Raw genomic sequence first — 18825 nt, forward strand, 5'->3', positions numbered from 1 at the left:
ATGACAAGTACCAGATGTCATTAATATATAGTTATGTTTATCAGCATAGTATGTACAAATTAAAGATCTGCAAAGGCATATTTGAAATGGAATACTGAAGGATAGCAACTACATATACATAAGACATTTTCAGAACAGCGTACTTCAACGAATGTCAGTATGAAATACTTTACATACACCAGGCATACTGTTTTAAGGAAACCAAGTTACCATCTCGTTAATTTTTTTCCATTAACGTTATGTATTTCAGCCTTGGGTCATAAAATGACACTGCTGATTTTGACTTTTAGCAAGTCACTGTAAGTGAAGTCAACAAATTACTATGTAACTCTTCGAAGGACAACTGAAACGCCACTCCTGGTCCATTTAATTGTACTTTGATATTACACAACATGTTCTTATCATTTAAAGATATGCTACAAAGCTGAAACCAATAATGGCAATGTGTGTCACCTATGGTTAAAAGCTATAGTAAAATACTTCAACCGCTCTTTAAGTTCTCTATTTCAGTACTGACAACAGCCAATTAAACACACAATTGTGTTTTACCGGAAAGCATAAAAAACTGTGTCTGTTACTGGTCACTCCATTAAGTAATTCAAGTTACAAAATGTTGGGGCTGACCAAATAAACCACCTTGAATGTAATGAATGTTCTTTGGAACAACGTATACCACTAGTTTCCATAATACTGTAGCATTGTATACAACATGAGAACTAATCCAACAAAGTATGTTGATCTTCAAGAAGAGAGAGAGAGAGAGAGAGAGAGAGAGAGAGAGAGAGAGAGAGAGAGAGAGTGTGTGTGTGTGTGTGTGTGTGTGTGTGTGTGTGTGTGTGTGTGTGTGTGTGGTGGTGGGAGGGGCAGGGGCAGGCAGCACTGTTTAAATCTTGTGAACACAAGTAATGAAAGTTCACAAGGTAACAAACATTTATTCAATTTAGTGTTAATGGCTGACATTTCTGCTGCACCGAATACCTAAGTATTGTTTTTCATTTTAAGACTTAATGAGAGCTGTTGAAATCCAAGAATTTTGTATCAATTGAATTACATGTGCAATGGAGAATATGCACGCAAAATATGTAAGTGCATGTTATGTAAAATAACTTTTACACAATTGTAGACAATCTGACCTATTAGGGTACGCATTACAGCAATTAGCACGTTTCTACAAACAATTTGCAAGAAAGATGAAAATTATAGATTTACATATTAATTTGCTTCATATGTATGCTTCTCACATCATAACTGTTTATATTGATGTGTAGACTGCAAAACAACAAGTTCACATTCAACTCTTGTCATGATTCAAGCAAATATGGAGAAACTGATAAATGATTCTGCAATGAACATGTTATCAAAGACAGATTTATGAGAAGAATGTTCTAGGAATCAACAATCTTGCCAGCAATCTCAAACGAACAGTCTGTAACTGTTACATAAACGTCACCTCCCACTAACACTTAGTTGTACTAAGATGAGGAAAAATGATTTGATTTAATTATTTCAATCCCATTAAATAAAAATATTGCATTAGGGACTATCATTTATTATTAAATTGTTTCCAGTCATACTATCATAAGTATAATTATTTTTAATACATGTACTGTGTCCACCATCACTAAAAATTTGTTCCACATCCTCCCTACCTTCCTTCCGATTACAAACCCTTATGCCAACTACATAGATACATACTACTTCATCGACACTGGTAATAACATTTGGATTGGTACGGGTACAAAGTTTCTGTAAGTTATTGGAATCATTAAGAGCGTAATTTCTGACTGTGTAAGGCTGAGAACAAATTTAACAAACTTTATACTGGTGATTATTTCCAATTATGATACACAATGCCCCTCTGTAAAGTGAAATAAGTACCCACAATCCATTATGCAATATACAGAAAGTAATTGTCTTCTGTTTTGACCCTATCCAGTTAATGCATTAGCACATTACTTTCATTTTGTTAGATACATAATACTGTGACTAAGTAAAAAATTAAAAACTTGTTCAAAACTTTATTTCAGTTGTCGAGTACATATTATTCACAAGACTTAGATTATAATTCATTCATATCAGAACTTGTGCTTGGAACACAAATACATGACTGGAATCCATATGATATAGGTAAAGGAAATTTTACTATGTTCACCAACTGCAACATACCGCACCACACAAGAGTTCACACTTCAAGTCACAACTGTGCTATGATAGAGATACAGAGAGAGAGAGAGAGAGAGAGAGAGAGAGAGAGAGATTGGGGAAGTTCAGATGGCAACCTGACCACCAGAATATACTGTTCTCAGCAAAAGGCTGAAGAACTTTTAAATGCTTTCATGGCTCAAATTTAATGCAGGATATGGTCCACTTATTTCAATGTCATTTTTGTATTCAAGTGTCATACTACTACAACCTGACACCAAAGGATAATGAAACCTGAAATTAAAGTAAACACATAATCCTAAACTACGATTTTTGGGCAGTTACATTGTTGTGCAATAAATGTGCACATCCCTGAGCATGTGCTGCAGTGTTTACTTTGAATTCAAGTAGGATTAAATATACTGTCACACCGACCCACATTGTATTGTTAAAAAGCGTAGTAAACCAAAAATTTTGTATATGGTTATGAAAATATCTATGTTCAAAGACAACAATTAAATGAGCTTTGCATTAACTATCACAGTTATGGAAGCAAAATACTTTCCACAAAACACATCACAGATGCAAAGAAATTTGTTGCAGTTCATTGAAAATTAATCACTTCAGATTAAAAGCTTCTATTCCGGTAATGAGATACCATGTAATTATTGTAATATAGAAAAATTTTAGTACAAGTTTGTGAGACACAAGAAGGATGCAAAAAATTTAATATGCTGTAGTATCTTTGCTTCAAAAATTAGGGTTACAACAAGAAGATTTGTGTCAAACAATTTGGCAATTCACCTTGTCATTTATTTCCTGACAAGCTGATTACCGACTAAAGATTTCACAAAATGTTTAACACTACTACTAATCAAAAGAATGAGAACTTAATTAGCAATGTACTGGATATGCTATCCAGAAATTTGAAGAGGCGACTGTTACAATACCCAGCCAACTCACTGCTCAAAATGTTAACACTTTAACTATATTGGGTTTTAAAGATTTATGAATTTCATAATGCAAAAGTCACATTATGCAATTAAACTACAGTGAATCCAGACACATCCTTCACAACATTACACAGTCATTAAGACAAAGTCCACTGGGACAGTTAAAGTATGCTAAGCGTATGACATATGGGAACAGCAACTTTTAGAACTTTTTGTATTTCATAACTCTTGACTGCACACAAGACAATCAGAATTCGTTTATTTCTGCAGTGTAACCTGAGTGCCTTAAACAACACTGGTGTTACAATAACCTGAATATTCATTGTGCAAATTTTAGAACAATATCCTATTAAGACAGACAATTTGAGGAACCACACTATCAAACTGACAGGCAATATCTGTTGCATGCCCACAGCTTGTTTAAATAGTGTTAAAATTTAAGGTAGAAATTGCACCTCGAAAATATAGTAAAACTTTAGAATCTATATCTTATGTAAATGAAACCCTTATTTGGTGTTTTGAATGTTTCATGTCATCACACAAAGGAAGGTATACAAGTTGCATTTAAGTTGTATATAACTTCATGGCCTCAACAGATGTTACCTTCATACAATACCAACTTCTGAAATGACAGCTGCATGCACTGTAAGGGATGCTCATACACACTCCCACCTAAATTTACTTAAATAATTTTGTGCAAACATCCAGTTAAACACTGGTCATGTTTTTTGTGCTGATACAACTATAAACTGAGTTACCATTACAAGTTCTCAGATGTAATCATGGGCAAATTAACAAAAAATATCAGAAAATATAAATTAAACTGCATGAAATTTATAAAAATCTTACAGACATCTGGAACTCACATGTGATCATTTCTGTCATTTTAAGTGTCACATAATGCTAATAATATTAGCAGTGCAGACAATCTATTAACTAATTCAGTAAATATCTCCTGCATACACCAACCAACATGCAAAACCAAGGTGAAGCAGAAGCAGAAGAAGAAGAAGAAGAAGGAAAGAGAGAGAGAGAGAGAGAGAGAGAGAGAGAGATATGCTTAGCAAGGTAATGACTGCAGTTTTATTACTTAGGTTTGTACATGCTTTCAATAATAAAATTCCAGTGAATTACATAGTAGATGTTACAAGCAGAAAGCAAATTAAATCATAGCATTCCTTCAAGCAGTACAGTTCATACACAAGTTGCCTAACAGTAATTATTACGCTTTAACATTATTTCCAAAGCACAACTTAGTGCTTTGACTTGACTCTGGTACTACAGTATGCAGCATGCTTTTGTCATTTTGCACTTGCTGGCACGAAAACTTCACTATAAAGCAATCAAATTAGCTGTGACATTATTAAATTTATGTTCAGAAATATATTTAGCGCTTTTCTACATGTTGCCATGTTAGTAGGCTAAGCGTATTATCTTGCTATCACCATGAGGTTAACATTTGTAAATGCAGCTCATCATAGCTTCCATGACTGATTCAAACATACATATTTCACTAATGTGACTCTGTACTGACTATGACCTACCATCCATTAAAGGTATTTCCATATTCAATATTATATTTACAAATTATCATGAAGCACCAAACTGGCAGTACTTTTGTCGTCTTGTTATAATGAAAATTTAGAATATTTAATATTGCTAAGTACAGGAAGATAAAGAGCAAACCTCTGACATGTAACGAACATGACAAGCAGAGGACATAAACTAGGAGAACCAGTGACACATTTATTCACTGACAGTGGTATTAAATAGCTATCTATACAAAGGATTTCCTCTAAATATTGGAACAGATGATTTACAGTTCAAAACCGTCCCTAGCTTGAAGATACAACATCCAATACATTTACAATCAATACTGAAATGAGGTACCACTAATTACACAGATAAATATTTTTTGAAGAAATTTTTGTGGGACATACTATGTTGAAAGAAAGTTCACACCTATCAAATGTGAAAGGAACCACATGAAATTAAATTTGCAACAGCAAGCAATATTTTAAGTGTTGCTAATTGTGCAGCTCACATAATTAATGCCCTTCTGATAAAGAGTAGAAAGTTTTTAGAAATCTGGTTTGCAAAATAAACCATACTTTTAATTTATACACATCTTACTGACAGACAATTTCTACAATAGAAGCCAAACATTAACACACATGCTCTCCATAACACCAAAAATGGTCTGGAGCTACCTGCGGACTACATTAACCACAGTACAAACAAATGAACTAAACACGACAAGAGTTCACAACATGCACCTTTGGATATACAACAGATGTACCAAAAAATATACTACTGCAGTAATGCATACGATCATAGTGACCTTGACTTTATGATGTAGTGTCAAAAATTGTCAGACATTTATAAACTGGCAGCACATACCAAAAGCCTCATGATGTATTTTGGGGCTGAGAGGGTGGGAGGGGATGGGGCAGTCGCAAAGATTTTTTACTAACTGTTTACAAGCTTACAAGCACTTCCATATACAGGAAGAGCATGATTTTCAGAAAATACAAGTCATTTCCAGTGACACAAATTATACTTTTACATTTATGCCACCCATATAGTATCCTAATTTAGCCTAAAGAATTATTCATATCAAATCCTGATTTTAAATATCTTTACATTGCCACAAAGCTTTGAAAATTCACAAGCTGCTTCTGCCTAACAGTAAATAAAATGCAACCTATTATTCTAAGCATAAGGGATACAAAAATTATGACGACACTGATAGCATCACCTGCCTAATGTGGAAAAGCAGTCTATATAATGTTAGTACATACAACTACATGAAACACTGAACGCCAGTTCGGCACACACTGTGAACACACACTGACAGGGGAGGAAAGCTTCAGTGAGGAAACTATTAACATTTACATTTGGAAATACATTCTTTCTTCAAAATTCTCTTTGGTATTCATTCAATGCAGTTGTCGATCCAAGCTCTCATACAAAGCTGCAACCAGAACGTATTAACAGATTTACCTTTATTCTATACTCTATTTCAGTTAAATAATAATAATAATAATAATAATAATAATAATAATAATAACAGTGGTAGTAGTAAATTCAAATACAAGTGTACACAGTTGTCATGCATACATTTAACACGCCTAACCAAAGAAATCTCCCAACACTGGAGTCCCTCAGAATATTAATACACTTAAAAGAGATTATTTGAAAGTAACATTCACAAAACACAGAGAAGTTATTTAAATATGTGCAACTTGCAAGATGCAGTACAATGGTCACTTTACATCGGTATAACTTAAGTTTAACATCCTATAAACAGTGTGCGCTCCTTTCTACACACACACACACACACACACACACACACACACACACACACACAGACAAAACAAACAAACAACAAAATGCATTATTTCTTGCTTCTAGCACTACAAATCAAAAGCTGGTTTCCTTCCTACATGATTCTGTTCTTTTTATAACTGTCCTCTTTCTCCATGCAATTAATTTAAAAATGAATTACATGCCAATAACACATTAGAATGATTTCTCAATTTCTGCAGTGCAGCTTTAATTCCAAATTCGTAGAAAACTGTCCCATGACCCTGTTGCCACTGCCATTCCATCTTCTGTTACTCCTAGACAGCTAACTCTGTTGTCATGGCCAGCAAGGATACCTATAAAATAATTTTACCATAAATTACATCAGTTAATTTTAGAAGTAGACGATCATTTTTACACTCTGCATAATTAGTAACTTCTGTCCAGTGCATTTTAATGGTCTTTATATGTACACAACAGACAGACTGTTTGAAACACTGGCTAACAATTCTACACTGCATGCACATAATATCTGAATATCTTGATTTTAGTTACCGCACAGCACAATTATTAACAGAAAATATATCCAAGTGTCACGTAATGGAACTTAGCATAAATTACTATGGATTTTCAGTGCCCTACACCATAAATAATAATTTGAGGTCTTCAATTTCATTACTTTTCACTGATGGCTACTGATAGCCGACACACTACGCACTATTCACTTGACCAATGTAAGTAACTTCCACGATTTGCCTTTCAGTTTTTATTAGTGCAACAGTTTCCAGAATTGCATTTAGTATTTTTTTTTTTTTTTTTTTTTGATAGAGGCAAAATTTCCATTGCAAAACATCTAGATTGCAAAAGATTTAGATTAGACTTAAGTGGTTTCTCTTGACAATTGGAACATACAAAGAAGGCTGAGTATCTACATTTCATTTCACTGTGAGCATAGCAAATTCAATTAACATACATTAATTTTAAAAGTAGTTATGAATGAGTGCACAAAACTGGAGAAAGTCTATCAGTTATGGTACATTAATCATACCTCTAAAGGTAACGACTGTCAATCAGAAAGGAGGAAAATTTAAATCAAGAAAAGCCTTTTCAGTACATCATGTATGATGTTAGGGGGAAACGAGTGTTCAACAACTGACACGATTCATGCTGACAAAACGTGAATGTTAAACAGGAACATGGATACCAGGAACACATTTTGAATTAATAATTTGAAATTACAGTTATGGTTTATTTTCTCTGTGCAGATGAAAAACACACAACAAATGCATGCAAATGAATCTTATGTCAACAGTGTGAAGAAAGAACTCTGAATACCAGTATGGCCTAATGATAAGCTGGAAGTGAAAAATGAAGTGAAATTTGTTCTAATTGAGGATGTGAACTAAACTAATGCCAACTGTGTTGTTGCAATCATCAATATGGGAGTGTAGCAGAATAATTTATTTCTATGAAGTGCAAATACATAAATGTTGAAATTCTGGGCATTGACAAACAGAAGTGCAAATGTGTATATAGATAACTGATACTACTCCCTGTTGTAAGAAATGTGGAATATAAAGCTGCCCACCAGCTGTACTTTTGACAGTTTTCAGAATTTATCTGGGGATTTAATCTTTTCATGGCTACCAATATGTGAACACGTCTTATTTGGTGATCAGTAGTTCATACGAATAAATTCATTACTACCATAAAACTGTTTTTACAATCCTGGAGCTGACTATGGGAAAAAAATTGCAGCTCTTCAGAAGTCCGAAGTTCTTGGGACATACCGTATTTACTCGAATCTAAGCCGCACTTTTTTTCCAGTTTTTGTAATCCAAAAAACCGCGTGCGGCTTAGAATCGAGTACAAAGTATGTGGAAGTTCTGAAAAATGTTGGTAGGTGCCGCCACAACTAACTTCTGCCGTCTAATATATGTAGCGCTACACAGGCATGCTTTGCAGGCACAAAGATAAATACTGGCACCAAAACCTATGCGTCAGTAAATAAATTAAAAGAAAAGGTAGAAGAATGTAAACATTATGCCGCATATTCTTTCATGTTTGCTGCTATCTCATTTAAATCCTGTCTGCATAATAAACTACGAAACTAGAGTGAGACAACAGCAAACGCAGAAGAATATACATACCATGTCATGTTTATATTCGTATTATTCTTATGCCTAATACTGATAGTCAGAAATGAAGCACGAATCTAAGATGAATAACTTCTATGCAGAATGTAATGTACTAAAGATGCGTCTGCAAAGATTTTCAAATGGAGAAAAATTTTGGCTAAACTCTCCTTCAGAACAAATTCTATCATACGCTGTGTATTATTTGGTTCTTGTAGATCATTATCAAAGAAAGCAGCAGTGTAAGTAACAACAAATAGCAGTCTCTTGCCATTGTTTTGGTTATGAGACAATTCCTCTCTTTTTTTTATTGTAAGCGGCGGCAGCGTGCACAAAAGCAAGCTGTGCCGCATGCGGCGACAGGCCGTAAACACTCATTATCAGAATGCGACAAACAGTGCATGACACAGTACAGTAACGCATTTTCAGCTTAGAGTGACATATACACCTATAACAAAGAAAACGGCCCTTATCAGATCAAAGCAAAATAAGCAATCGATTCACACCAGACGAAGCACGTGAAAAAGGAAGGGTACCCATATAAATACGGACGGAGTACCTGACGTATAGCAATGGCTACCTGGTAAAGCTTAAGTGCTAAGCTTACAACTCGAACCAAACTATTGTAGCTGTATCGTCATTGATTCGACCTCAATTTTGTCTCGTATTACAATGGACCAACTTTGTTTCCATTTGAAGGTGCGGCCTAAAACTTTTCTCTCCCCTTCAATATCGAGTCTCAAATTTCACGTGCGGCTTAGATTTGGGAAATTTTTTTTTTTTTCCTTTATTTCGAGTCTCATTTTTCAGGTGCGGCTTAGATTCGAGTAAATACGGTAAGGCTTAACGGAAGTGCTTTTACAGTACCTACTACAGCCTAATAATAGTGAGCCTTTTTGTTACCTACCGATTGTTTTCTTTCATTGTGCATACAAAAACTAAAGCACAGTTCATAATTTTATAGAACAATTTCGGTGCACTGCACCTATTTATAGAAAATTCCGTTTTCTACATCAAATAATTTGTGCAATCAAACACTTAATGTAGTAGTTGTAATGTCTTTTCTTACGGCTATACAAAACTTAACGAAAGTTACTGGAATTTTTAACAAATAAATCCACAAGAACAAAGCATAAGGTAGCATTACAGTCTGATTACAGTTACTCAATAGTTGACATCTGTCACTTGCAGCTACGGAGTTGCCCCATCCACTGCCAGATACTGCTCAGTTATAGACAACCCAGAAACAAGGTAGGCCACTTAACAAATGCTGTTAATGTTTAACGTGGAGCAAAGTCGAAACCGGCCATGCCAGGTATGATGGAAATGGGAGAGACATGGTTGAAAACTGATGTTAAGTGATCAATGCCTGAACTGTGGCAGACAATGGGTTTTGTAGCCCTGAACTGAAACCCTTGCCCTAACCTAACCCAAAGCTCCTGATGTGCCATGTATCCCAGGGATCTGTGAACAATAATCTGCAGCCAAACTAAAATCACGATCCCTTCCTCGACAGCATGTAAGGCTAACCTCTATGAGCCAACTCTAGACCAAAATGTCAGTTTCACCGTTAAAAGCAAACTAATTTCTCTATGTCATTCGTTACCTGAAACTATCTTCACATTGGCTACACGAACTGCCATGTTACTGGACGATGGCGAGTCATGCATGCAGATTACAAGCGACATGCATATTCGAAACGAAATATGCATGATAGGAAGAAAAAAACCAGCAGATAGAAAAGTCAATATGATGATGAAAACAGCACTGCAAAGTATTAGAAATAAAAAATATGTTTAAAACACTTAATTGATAAGCATAATGAACTCTTGATTAGATTAAAAACTAATAAATTTCACTGCAGTTGACCGGATTTGAACCTAAGACCTTCTACCCATCAGTTTTCTATGCTAACCACTAAATTACGCTATTACTCTGCATATATTTCTTGTATTTCTGACTCTTATGACGGTGTCCCCAAGAAAGAATGCTGGACAAGGAAACCAACTAATTGTTGTGGCAGCTTGACAACAGTGAATGGTTTGGACATCAAGATGCATGCTCTGACTGGAGGGAATCAGCTCCAATGCGTGAAGGTCAACTATCATTTAACTTTAATCAGACTATAGCAAATAAACTGAAAAGAATAGTTGCTACTCACCATATAATAAAGATGCTGACTCACAGATAGATGCAACAAAAAACTGAGAAATTTTCGAATGCATTACTGTACTCAGTGTCCATCGTCCTTTCTCTTCTTTCCTGTGTTTCTCCTGTTGCCTTATGAAGTGTACTTTCTGATAGTATTTTTGTTGCGCCTATCTGCAACTCAGTATCTCCGTCATATTGTCATTTGAAACTAATGAGTGGAGCCGTGGAAACTGGAAATGGAGTGTTGAGTGGAGATATCTGAATTTTTGTGACATCTTTCTGTTTGAGTTCAATAGGCATGTGACAGCAGCAGAGGCAGCCAGAAACATTTGCACCATGTAAGGGAATTGGTACCATTGCACAGAACATCGCAAGAAAATGGTTCTCTCACTTTAAGGACAACTGTTTTCACATTAGATACTCTCCACATCCAGGAAAGAACTTTGGGGTTTGATAATCACTTAAACGCATTAATCCACAATGATCCACATCAGTGTACTAGAGAGCTGGCAAATGGTATGAACTGATAATACCAGCATCATGCGACACTTGCATACATGGGGAAGTTGTATGGGCACCACATATATAATCACAAAAATCAGTGAGTGGCCACGTGTGCACCTCTGCTGGCTCATCATAAATTGGCGCGTGAATGACACCAATCATTCCCACCCTGTATAGTTACTGGTGACTAGAAATGGTGTCTATGTTATCATAAGGAAAAGGAAGGAATGGTTGTCCCAAATAAAGCAGCACATCCCAGTACAAAGACCTGTACCCATCCACAGAAGATAACATGATGCATCTGGTGGAACAGTGATAGTGTGGTGCACTGCAAATTGCTCCCCACAAGATGTAACTACCACTGCTGACATTTACTGTATATAACAGTCATTTTGGAGATGCACTCCAAAAACAATGACCAGGGTGACTGCATGAAGTGACGCTACTCTACGGTAACTCCCACCTGTATTCTGCTAAACTGACAAAAACACTATACAGGAGTTTAGCTGGGAAGTCATTCTGCACCCACCTTATTCATCTGATTTTGTGCTCTCAGATTCTCACATTTTCCACTAACAATTTTCAAGCAACTTCCTTCCCAGATAAAAATGCATTCCGAACACAGCTTGACGAGTTCTTCGCCTCAAACCACACGATTTCTACAATTGCAGACTAAAAGCTATCCCAGCATTGGCTGACTGTTGTAAATAGTCAAGGAGAATATATTATTGGCGACTATAGCCTATGTTATGTGTACCTGTTGCATTTATTAAACTTACGGGGAGTCACTATGAACCTATGCACCAACCCAATATATTTTTCTGGTCAAAATTGTGCTGTTGGTTTTTCTTACGTTTTGCTGAAACACTATTATACGAAATAATTTATTAGAATAACACTTTGCACCATCTTATTTGCCTCTACAACCACACTGTTCTTTCTATACTGCTGCTAACAATTTCTCCCCCATACTGCCAATTATTTGCATCTGCAAGAACTACAAAAGCATTTTAGATATTGTAGTAACAGAATTATCCCACTGAATTTTGTTAAATTATTTTCTATTGCAGGTACAGAGTATGTACATTTGGTGAATGCCATTATACAAGCTATGAAAACACTGGCTTAAGTTTATGGAAGTAAATTCTTTTCAAATTTTACAGCAACCAATACCACAACAGAACATACTCCACAAGGCAAAACTTATCTCTCAATACCAAATCTTCAATTATTTCTTACCTGCACGTTCCGTTTTCATTGAGTCCCAAACATTACAATTGAAGTCATCGTAACCAGCCAACAGTAAGCGACCAGACTTGGAAAATGCAACAGATGTAATCCCACAAATAATATTATCATGAGAATACATTGCTAATTCTTGATCTGCTCGAATGTCGAATAGACGGCATGTCGCATCATCACTGCCTGTTGCAAAGGCGTAGCCATTTGGAAAGAACTGCAAAAAATAAAATATAAAAATTAAATCAAGCATTGAGAAAAACTTACTATTACGCTCTGAATTTTTTGAAGTGCATGTATGCCTTGAGCCCTGTTTTGCTAAATGCGAGGGGAATACAACTACAAAATTAAGTTGCGTTCACTGGAGTACTGCTATATCTGCACAATTTCTGTAATTATTCATAATGAAATATTTAGGAAGTAACAGACTTCATCAATAGGGTGGATAGCTCCAAATTTCAAGTGTAAAAAAATTGATTAAAATTTTGACTCCAAAGAAAAATGTTTCTCACCTTCTCGAAGTTTTGTTCAGAATCTCTGTTTGAATGGTTATTAGTTTGGGGAACAAATTAACAATGTCTTCTAGTATAATTTTCCAGAGTAATTATTCTAGAAGAAAGTTTTGATCACATAAAAGCGAGAAGTGAGAGTTGTATGTGATGTACACCCACAGTCTTCTTGTAGAGACTACTACACAGAGAGATGTATTTTAATTGCACCCCCACAATGCACACATTCATTAATGACAATAATAATAAATAATTATTGTGATTTTGATAAAAATTGTGTTCACAGCTAAAGCACTGGAAGAAAACACACTCCTGGAAATGGAAAAAAGAACACATTGACACCGGTGTGTCAGACCCACCATACTTGCTCCGGACACTGCGAGAGGGCTGTACAAGCAATGATCACACGCACGGCACAGCGGACACACCAGGAACCGCGGTGTTGGCCGTCGAATGGCGCTAGCTGCGCAGCATTTGTGCACCGCCGCCGTCAGTGTCAGCCAGTTTGCCGTGGCATACGGAGCTCCATCGCAGTCTTTAACACTGGTAGCATGCCGCGACAGCGTGGACGTGAACCGTATGTGCAGTTGACGGACTTTGAGCGAGGGCGTATAGTGGGCATGCAGGAGGCCGGGTGGACGTACCGCCGAATTGCTCAACACGTGGGGCGTGAGGTCTCCACAGTACATCGATGTTGTCGCCAGTGGTCGGCGGAAGGTGCACGTGCCCATCGACCTGGGACCGGACCGCAGCGACGCACGGATGCGCGCAAAGACTGTAGGATCCTACGCAGTGCCGTAGGGGACCGCACCGCCACTTCCCAGCAAATTAGGGACACTGTTGCTCCTGGGGTATCGGCGAGGACCATTCGCAACCGTCTCCATGAAGCTGGGCTACGGTCCCGCACACCGTTAGGCCGTCTTCCGCTCACGCCCCAACATCGTGCAGCCCGCCTCCAGTGGTGTCGCGACAGGCATGAATGGAGGTACGAATGGAGACGTGTCGTCTTCAGCGATGAGAGTCGCTTGTGCCTTGGTGCCAATGATGGTCGTATGCGTGTTTGGCGCCGTGCAGGTGAGCGCCACAATCAGGACTGCATACGACCGAGGCACACAGGGCCAACACCCGGCATCATGGTGTGGGGAGCGATCTCCTACACTGGCCGTACACCACTGGTGATCGTCGAGGGGACACTGCATAGTGCACGGTACATCCAAACCGTCATCGAACCCATCGTTCTACCATTCCTAGACTGGCAAGGGAACTTGCTGTTCCAACAGGACAATGCACGTCCGCATGTATCCCGTGCCACCCAACGTGCTCTAGAAGGTGTAAGTCAACTACCCTGGCCAGCAAGATCTCCGGATCTGTCCCCCATTGAGCATGTTTGGGACTGGATGAAGCGTCGTCTCACGCGGTCTGCACGTCCAGCACGAACGCTGGTCCAACTGAGGCGCCAGGTGGAAATGGCATGGCAAGCCGTTCCACAGGACTACATCCAGCATCTCTACGATCGTCTCCATGGGAGAATAGCAGCCTGCATTGCTGCGAAAGGTGGATATACACTGTACTAGTGCCGACATTGTGCATGCTCTGTTGCCTGTGTCTATGTGCCTGTGGTTCTGTCAGTGTGATCATGTGATGTATCTGACCCCAGGAATGTGTCAATAAAGTTTCCCCTTCCTGGGACAATGAATTCACGGTGTTCTTATTTCAATTTCCAGGAGTGTATAATGTTCCCAACATTAATCAAATCGAGAACACAGTGAACTGCTATGCCAACAGTAAGTAATATAAAGAAATGGGATCAAAGTTCTTGGACACAAAATGATTAAATTTTGTATGTTACGTTTTACGAATTTCTAAAACTTTTGATATATTCTTGATTTTATGACAAATGATTTTATACAGAAATGCACAATTCCAGAAGTGTTTAAATTTAATAATTTCTAAATTTAAAACCGCAAAATGTTTCTTCATACAAGGGGGTGGGTGGGGCAGTCACGTGGCCACCTGAAGCAAGGAGACGGCCCCTCCAAAAATCATGAAGTTTGTGCGAGGTAATTTATGGATAGCACCATACTACTAGTTTTGTACCTAACAGCTTAATAGAAATTGAATATTTATTGATAGTCTAGCCAGGAAAACATTTTTGTAAGATGCGTTCGATCATTACTGGCTGTGGTAGAACGCGTTGTACTTCGTCTTTCACTGCAAATTTTTCTAATTTCCCATTCTCACCCCGCCACTGAGTGTCTAGATCTTAAATTACTGATAATTGTGAGCCACCTCCTAGAATTGTTATGAATTCAGTTGTTATCTGCACTCATTAGTTACACAGCTGATAAAGTCCAAGCTTCAGTAATGTGAATGTGGTGTATTCATGCATTTACTTAATGTGTTTTGTGTTAGTAACTTTAATATTTCCTTCTTTTAACTCTTACTTGTGCAAAAAATAGTGTTTTGTAATGTCACTAGGTTGAGAACTGACTACTGCAGCTGAACTTTACTTGACCCACGAAATTTCTCATCAAAAGAACTGGTACCCTTGTCTAATATGGTCTACAGCACACAGAAGTGCCGCAACAAGACATGGGATGGACAGTACTAATGTTTGAACTAGTGCTGGAGGGAACTGACACCATGAATCCTATAGGGCTATCCATAAATCCGTAAGAATGTTCAAATGTGTGTGAATTCTTATGGGACTTACTGCTAAGGTAATCCGTAAGAGCACGGTGGGGTGGATATCTCTTCTGAGCAGCATCCCAGATATTCTCAATGATGTTCATTTCTAAGGAGTTTGGTGAGCAGCAGAAATGTTTAAGGTAAGATGAGTGTTTCTGGAGCCACTCTGTAGCAACGTGTGGGGTGTCCCATTGTCCTGCCGGAGTTGCCCAAGTCCATCAGAATGCACAATGGACATGAATGGATGCAGGTGATCAGACAGAATGCTTATGTATGTGTCCCCAGTCAGAGCCATATCTAGATGTATCAAGGATCCCATATAACTAACTGCACACACCCCACACCATTACAGAGCCTCCACCAATTTGCACAGTCCCCTACTGACATGCAGGGGACATGGATTCATGAGGTTGTCTCCATACCTGTACACATCCAGCTGATCGATATAATTTGAAACAAGACTCTTCTCACCAGGCAACATTTCCCCAGTCATCAATAGTCCAATGTTCGTGTTGACACACCCAGGCGAGGTGTAAAGCTTTGTGTCTTGCAATCATCAAGGGTATAAGAGTGGGCCTTCGGCTCCAAAAGCCCATATCAATGATGTTTCATTTAATGGTTTGCACACTGACACTTGCTGATGACCCAGCACTGAAATCGGCAGCAATTTGCAGAAGGGTTGCACTTTGTCACATTGAACGATTCTTGTTAGTTATCGTTGGTCCCATTCTTGCAGGATCTTTTTCCAGCCGCAGCGATGGCAGAGATTTGATGTTTTACCACATTCCTGATATTCTGTTTCATTTTCTACCAGCTTGTTCACTTACAACAGCCTATGCAATGATCCTTTTCATATTAATTCAAATTGTTGCACCCCTGTTATGTGAGCTGACTGATTCCAACTGCAATGCACTAACACAGTCATAGGTAGTATGTTTGCCATTCTGTTATATACAATTTAACATTCTTGAGCGTTTAACGTAAGCTGCCAATCAACACCACTTTTAAAGCTTATGAAATCAAACTAAATATATGTGCAGCATTTTTTTTTCTTTTTCGAGCACTTCATTACAGATAACTGCATCATCTAATGCACCCCAATCTTCTGATGACAATACAGATTCTCACTACCAGCCCAGTAGACACAGTTCTGAAAAAGGGGTTGGGTTGATAACAGTGGAGTAATTTTAGTTTTCAGGTACATTTATGTATTATCCTTAGCGTGAAAACCAAAGTTCTAGACCCTTCCCCCTTGTGAATTATTTGCCATCTTGAAAAAAGTGCTAAGAAATGCCACTTTTTCCAGTTTTTGATCAGTACATCGCTTACAGAGCATTTTTGGTAAAAATATGTGCTTATCAATTTTGAAGTGCGTTAAGTTTCCTGCGAGTTTCACATATAACGTGTTGGAAAATTCTGAACCGCTACTGAGATTTTTTTTAGTTCAATGTTGTGCAAAATGCACAACAGCTAATCTTGTAAAGGATTTAATTTCCTTCAAGAGTCATACAAAATGTTTGTAATTACTCCCTATACACACCAATACTGTTGCATAACAATTTTAGTGAAAGTGGACTTTAAAATGAATATAGCATCCTCAGTAAAAATAGTATTCCTGAATGTAATATCTTTAAGTAATTATTCATGCAATATATAGACTTAGTTCATGAGATTCGTACAATTTCTACGGAATGCATTCTCGAAGGAACAAAATCCACATTTTACTCTACCTTCACGCCATTACCAAGTGAAACAAAAATGGGAAAGAGCAAAGCTGATGATGTAGATGGTGGCTACTTCCTACACAGAGTTCAATGGTATCCGAGCGAACATTTTTCTACTATTTTTGAAAGTCTTGTGACTATGTACAGTGACATGATCAAAATACTGTGGTAGTCTTCGATGGGTATGCCACAGAACAAAATAAAAGGGACACTGAAACAGCTCATTGTTCAAGGCTACAATCTTCTGCAAAATTTCTCTTTGTCAGTACCATGTTTCCACAGATGCCAAAGGATAAATTGTTTGAAAAAATTCCCCACTTCATCTCACTGCTTTAGAAGGAATTTCTGCAAGCACAAATGGTCACCAAGCAGGCAGAAGATACAGATCTATGGTTGGGAGTCTGTGTACAGTGCTGCTTATTTGTGGACGATGTTGCTGTTTTCTGTTCCTCCAGCAGTGTTGCAAACCACTGCCCTGAGGTACCCCATTCTCCTGCTAAAAATGATCCAACAGCATATTACCACCTTGGGACCTAAAATAGGATGTCGACAGCAAGGACTGTATGAAGATAGAAATAAGCAGTGGAAGTAAGTTGATAGAGGAGCAGGAATGTAAGATCTGTGCCCTTCAGGTGCAGTTACAATGTGCAAAGAAAGGAACTAGATAGGTTGAGGAGGGTAAAGGGTGGTGGGGAATGGGAACTGGCAGTTGGCAAGAAGGCAGCTAGGAAGAGGAGGTATCCAGACAGTTATGCTTTTCGTATATTCAATAGATTTGACCAACTGTCAGAGTTGAGTGGAGAGGATCCTCGTGTAGCTGTAGATGTACGGACATGCAGCAGTCCTCAAGCAGTTAGGAGGCATATGTCAGTTGTGAAGTCTAACAGAAAGAAGAGAGCTCTGATGCTAGGTAGTCCGCACGATAGGGGTGTGGGCCAGCAGATGCTGGAAGTGTTGGGAGTGAGTACCAGATCACCAGCACTGTGAAGCCTAGTGCAGGGTTGGCTCAAGTGACTGACAGCATAGGGGAGTTATGTATGAATTTTACAGAGGAGGATCAGGTAGTGATAGTGGGTGGAGCAGGGAACAGTCTTGATTGGGACGGGGAATATGATTTAAGTGGTGACCTAGTAAAGATAGCTACTCAAACTGGTGGCACTAATATGCATTTCATGCAACTGTTTCAGCATCACGATTGGCCTCATCTTAATGCGGTGTTAGGCACGTTAAGATAGGGCTGGAGAGGGCGCTGATGGCAGAGGGCAGGGGTCACATCTCAGTGGTGCCAGTTGGGTCTATCAGTAGATTGGAATTCACTAGGCATGGCCTGCACCTCAATAAGTATGGGAAGGGGACGCTGGCAAAGCTTATAGGTGACCGTGTAGTGGGTGGTGGGTATCACTCATGGAAAAATTCCTGTAGTAGGCGTTAAGAGCTGCACCTGTTTTAGATTGTAGTCAGCTGATAGGTATAC

At 38.2% G+C, this 18825-nt stretch overlaps 1 protein-coding gene across 3 annotated transcripts in view; it reads right to left on the bottom strand.

Moving 5' to 3' along the window:
- Nucleotides 1-2003: 2003 nt before the first annotated feature.
- Nucleotides 2004-18825, bottom strand: part of LOC126470369 (guanine nucleotide-binding protein G(I)/G(S)/G(T) subunit beta-1) — a 61688-nt gene continuing 44866 nt past the window's right edge. For all 3 annotated transcript variants that reach the window (XM_050098183.1, XM_050098181.1, XM_050098182.1), the window contains exons 8-9: nt 12431-12647; nt 2004-6757 (exon numbers count right to left, since the gene is read on the bottom strand). In XM_050098183.1, the coding sequence (XP_049954140.1) occupies nt 6651-6757; nt 12431-12647 (324 nt within the window). In that variant the 3' untranslated portion in view covers nt 2004-6650. The remainder of the gene's footprint in view (nt 6758-12430; nt 12648-18825) is intronic.

This window comes from Schistocerca serialis, chromosome 3 (assembly GCF_023864345.2).
Source record: "Schistocerca serialis cubense isolate TAMUIC-IGC-003099 chromosome 3, iqSchSeri2.2, whole genome shotgun sequence".
NCBI classification, from domain to species: Eukaryota; Metazoa; Arthropoda; class Insecta; order Orthoptera; family Acrididae; genus Schistocerca; species Schistocerca serialis.